Consider the following 4,939-nt stretch of genomic DNA (forward strand, 5'->3'; position numbering starts at 1 on the left):
AAAATGTAATTGAAACACTGTTGCTCTTGTTAAGAAGTTGAGGAATAATCTATTGGGAAGAGGGAGATCACCTTTGAAAAGTAACATTTTGCTAGATGTCACAAGTTGAATTTTTTTACGATCCAAATGTTTTGTTATCATTGATTTTTAAAAGATTTACAAATGATAATAAATTATTGAAACGGTCTTTTGGCAAAATGACTTATTTTTTAAAGTCATTTTGCACTCTAACTTAATTTTAATAATTTTAGACGATTGTTCGAAAAATTTAGACAATTATACAGATATCATTTTACAAAAAATTATTAAAAATATGACAGAGTGTAAAATCACAAAAAAAAAAAAAAAAAAAAAGTCAATTTTTACTAACTTCTCATTATTAAAATAACTAAATTATTAATAAACATCCAATCAAATCAAGCCAACTAAGCTCGGCTAAAAACTTCCAGCGGGACAGTGGGACACTTAGAATTTTTAAGTTATTTAATGATTTATTTTTATTCGCGGGTCTTGTGAAGAGTACATTGTGAGTTGGAAGCTAACTCAATATGTACATATGAGTTGTTACTCAGTTGAGAAGAAAAAACATATGAGGTGTTACACAGACAGTTGAGAAGAAAAAACATACGAGTAAAGCCAAAATAAATAAATCACCAGAAGCTGTAATGGAGATCATTGTCATTAAATACGTATAACAGAATAACCCCACCAGAATTAAGAAATATCACAAAAAATAAGTAGTTCATGGGCTGACATTAGGCTTAATGTGCATGTCCATTTATTTATCCATATAATAAACTAACATTCTTTCTTCCATTCTCCAAATTTGAAGGTTTTCATTAATTTTTCTATATCCCTGCAAAAGCTTGTTTAATTTTCTTGAATACTTAACATATCCAAAGCCCAACAATTCTCTCCCTCTTATAATTTTACTTTTTTTTGGAGGGGGTCTCTATGGGTCATTCCCAACCATCTTTTTAGTGTCCCAGAGACAAGGGAGAAAAAAAAAAGGAAAAGGAAGAGGAATAATGGTTGTCCCAAGGCTTCTGTCATTCTAAATTATGCCCGAAAACAAAGTTAAAAATCATGAAAAGTGGGCAAGACATGTGAAGGTGTTACTAATAAAGATAAAAGAAGAAGTGGAAAAAGGTAGATAACCCTTGAAGAGGGTTGTGTTGTTGGCAAAGTAAGAGAGTGACAGTTCAGTTTGATATGAGCATATTATCAGTATCTGTTTTTATGGATATTTATTTCTTTGACATGTCCTTTTATTGCACTCTTTTTGGAACTGTTGCTCTTATTCAACATTTCTTATATATAAATATATATTTATATGTATATCATACTTTTACAATAAATTCTTTATCTACTGCTCTACACATATATATTTAAGCAAGGAGTCATATTCAAGAACTTGCTCGAGGTACTTTACCAGTTGTTTTTGTCTACTGTGTTTAAGTTTAGAGAAGTTGAGATCTGACTTTCGTGTAGGATTCTCTGGTTTTATTTTAATTCTCTTCTGAACTCTCAGTCTAAGGATTTAAGCCAGTATGGAACTTTGTTTTCACTCTTTTTTCCCCCTTAGAAAATATATATATGTGTGTGTGTGTGTGTGTGTGTGCAAATATATATTGCTTTTATCAATCTGAAAGATTAGATGAGACAGACAAGTATATTGGTGAAACACTTTGGAAAAAGTAAAGGTGCATGTATTAATTTATTTCAACAGAAAATTTATTATTCATTAATGTATGAAAACCAAGTTCACAACTCAGAGAGATTATGATATCAGTTAATTATATATACGAATATTTGGTCCTTTATTGTTTCTCTTACTCTTTAGTCTTAATTCTCTCCTTTCCAAGAGATTTCCTTTTCATTCTTTCCTGTCATTATTATTGTTTTGCTTGTGTAGCCAGAAAAGTATACAAGATCACTATGTTCTCTAATAGAAAAATTGAAAATAGAATTAATATGCAATACACTTATTGCTTGAGTAAGCTATATGCACCTAAAGTCATTAATTCCTATGTGTTTTTGTCTAAAAGAAAAGCATATACCCTTTTAAAATACTAATCTCATTGAAAGAATTTCTGACCTCTGGCTATAATATTTATTTCCTTTTCCTTGCAAGAAACAAGATGATTTTAATGTTTTCCATAAGCAGCAAAATTCCATCATCATTTAAAATAACTGATATTCAGGTTGTAGTTCCAATTTCGATGAGTTGGTTCTAATGTTATTTCTTCAAAATTTATCTCCCTCATCTATTTTTCCTAATGCAATTTTCCCTTGTATGTGCAGATTTATTGGTCAGTTATTTAAGGGTGCTTGCTCAATTCGCTGAACAAATCTTCATATTTTCTTTGCAGCTATATAAGATTTATTTTCCACCTGCATAGATGTAAGCTGGTAAGTATCTGATTTTTCATATCTAATGTTGGTTCAATCTCAAACCATGGTACTTCAAATTTGTGGAAGAGTGGGGGATGGTTGTAATTTGGGTCCTTCTTTACTACAAAATCACTTTGATATTTTAAAGAATTCTTTAGAAAAGTCTTATATAGAAACCTCGTACAGTTTTGATTATTAATAAAATGACTGGACTGGTACTCTTGTACTAGCTTTTTCCAGTATAATATACTCACTGGTCTACATATTCTCACCTTAGTTATGCCAATGTTTTTTTTTCCTTTCTTTTTTTAGCTGTTTTAAAACTTCTATACATGCAATATATAGATGGTGAATCCATGTGCAGCCATCCTACTATTTCTTACAGTCCTGATTACAAAACTTTTAAATTCAATGCCAAAAATGAGGGCATGAAGGAAGGCAAGGCAGCTGACAAAAGTTGTTTAGTGGAACTTGATGTCTCGGATGTGAGGAGTGAAGATTGCGGAGTAATTCTCAATCCACCACCAGATGAAAAGGGGAATGGAAATGTAGCAAGGAGGGCATTGGAAACTACTCAAGACAAGATCAATGGGAACCACAAGGCTGCTAATGACTCCGAGGACAGTACAAGAAGAAATAGTCATTTTACTAGAAAAGAGTCTATGGACTATGAGTTGCCTGAACTGGTTGTTTTTCTTCAAGAGAGCAGTTACCATTTCGTTAAGGACATGTGCATCGACAAGAAATTGCCTTGTAAGGAAAAGAGTTTTGTAGAAAATTGTGAGTTGGAGCATAAGATAATCTCTTGCGTACTTGAATCTGATGCTGACAGAAAAAGCAAGCCATTGGAACAAGCTATGAAACCGTTGTCATCATCCATTACGAAAGAATCAAAACCTACCGATGAAGACGATCATGGTGATAAAGGTACTAAGCAGCATGGTTTTACAAACTTGGTGACAGAGGGTTTAGATTCTAGTCCAAGTGATGGGATCTCAATTCATAAAGCCATCAAGGAGATTGTACCTGAATTACAACTTGTGGTTCAAAAGGTGAGACATTACTTACTTTTACTTGTTTTGGTATCTGAACGGTAAAAAAAGAAAACGAAAAAAAATTATATTACTAAAATTGGCAAGAGCTTCTTGAATAGCACAAGATTTATCAACTATCACTAATGTGTTTTGACGTTATCCCAAAAGTAGCTAGTTTTGTTATTTACTCGAGAAAAAACTTGCATTTGAGCCAAATTCAAAGTCCAAACATATGAACAACTTGCTCTAATAATCATCTAAAATAGTCTACGAACCTGATTTTGCTAATGCAAAGAAACTTGTACTATGTCATCTGGAGTACGTGCAATCGTGGTGTTAATCTTTTCACACATACACTCACAAAGTCTCCCTAATTAAAAGTAATGGCAGTTTCTTGTGTGTTCTTGCTATAATGCTTATAATATCATAATGCGCTCTCATTCTGCAAACGTGTATAGGTTCAAAAGTCAGCTTTGACAAGCCCGCCAACCGTTGACAACAACAAAGACACCAGCCAAACAAGCAGTGTCACCATCCCTAAAGAGGTGAAGAGTGGAAGGAACTCCTGTGATAGTGATTTCTCTGTAGCCACAATCATTGGAGCAGAGGAGCCATCACTTGGTGCAGATTGTCATCAGGAGCCTGCTGAAACAGAACACACCACCACAAGCCATGAAAATGAAATCTCAGAAAGCTTCACAGAACCAAGTCCTGTTCACCAACAGTACTGCAATGAAGAACCAACTCATCTTGCAGGCCTCATGTCACACCATGTTTCAGCATCAACAAGCTTTCGAAGCATTTCTCTTCGCTCAAGCAGCAGCGCTACTAGTTCGCGGTCTTTCGCTTTCCCTATGTAATGAAACTCTCATTCAACTCTATTTTTTACTGATGTTATATTTTTACTTCATCATCCATTTTCATCAGTTGCTGTGTGAATTTTAATTTATTAAAGCATTTTGGTTTATGACATGAGCAGATTAGCTGCAGAATGGAATGGCAGCCCAGAAAAAATGGTGAAGCCTGAAAAGAGACAGTTGAAAAAGCGCCGAGGGAAGTGTTTTAGCTTTCTCTGCTGTAAATTCTGAACTTGTTTGTATATATAGTTCTTTTTTGGACTTGTTAGTTGTTTGGTAATTCATATATAATTGATTCTTTTGTTCCTTGTATAAATGTCTGTTAATGAATACATGTTCTCATGCAAATCATACCTTTATTGCATTCGTAGACAATCCAAATAAAGTTTTGGCAACATTTTTTATAATAAAAAATATTTATTTACTTATTTTTTTGTCTTTTATTATAAAAAATAACCACCTATTATTGAAGAATTTCAACTATTACGATTGAGCAAAAAATAATGGGATTTTTACTATAGTACACCTAAAACAAACTTTATTTACAGAAATCACTTGAATAAAAATAATGGTGAAAAATAACTATAAAACAAAAAATAATATAAAAGATCACCTACCTTATTTAAAAATAATTCATCCCACAAAAAGTGAGTT

General features: G+C 32.7%; 1 protein-coding gene across 9 annotated transcripts; it reads left to right on the forward strand.

Moving 5' to 3' along the window:
- The first annotated feature begins 1,294 nt into the window (after positions 1 to 1,294).
- On the forward strand, positions 1,295 to 4,682 carry LOC133830785 (uncharacterized). 9 transcript variants are annotated; one of them, XM_062260859.1, is made up of 5 exons: positions 1,295 to 1,423; positions 2,305 to 2,412; positions 2,740 to 3,446; positions 3,887 to 4,284; positions 4,408 to 4,682. In XM_062260859.1, the coding sequence occupies exons 3-5, from the start codon at positions 2,751 to 2,753 to the stop codon at positions 4,514 to 4,516; spliced, it is 1,203 nt and encodes a 400-aa protein (XP_062116843.1). In that variant the 5' UTR covers positions 1,295 to 1,423; positions 2,305 to 2,412; positions 2,740 to 2,750; the 3' UTR covers positions 4,517 to 4,682. The 9 variants fall into 9 exon arrangements, with proteins under 9 accessions (XP_062116843.1, XP_062116846.1, XP_062116838.1 ...); XM_062260862.1 differs by having other exon boundaries at positions 2,820 to 3,446; XM_062260856.1 differs by lacking the exon at positions 1,295 to 1,423 and adding an exon at positions 1,619 to 2,204 and having other exon boundaries at positions 2,707 to 3,446.
- The last annotated feature ends 257 nt before the right edge of the window (positions 4,683 to 4,939 follow it).

Source organism: Humulus lupulus, chromosome 4, assembly GCF_963169125.1.
Source record: "Humulus lupulus chromosome 4, drHumLupu1.1, whole genome shotgun sequence".
NCBI lineage: Eukaryota > Viridiplantae > Streptophyta > Magnoliopsida > Rosales > Cannabaceae > Humulus > Humulus lupulus.

Excerpts from the sequence above, each read along its gene's own strand:
- LOC133830785 (XM_062260854.1), top strand. The coding sequence starts at position 2,727 with ATGCAATATATAGATGGTGAATCCATGTGCAGCCATCCTACTATTTCT. Across the intron at positions 3,447-3,886 it reads TACAACTTGTGGTTCAAAAG|GTTCAAAAGTCAGCTTTGAC; the intron begins GTGAGACATTAC and ends AAACGTGTATAG. Across the intron at positions 4,285-4,407 it reads CGGTCTTTCGCTTTCCCTAT|ATTAGCTGCAGAATGGAATG; the intron begins GTAATGAAACTC and ends TGACATGAGCAG.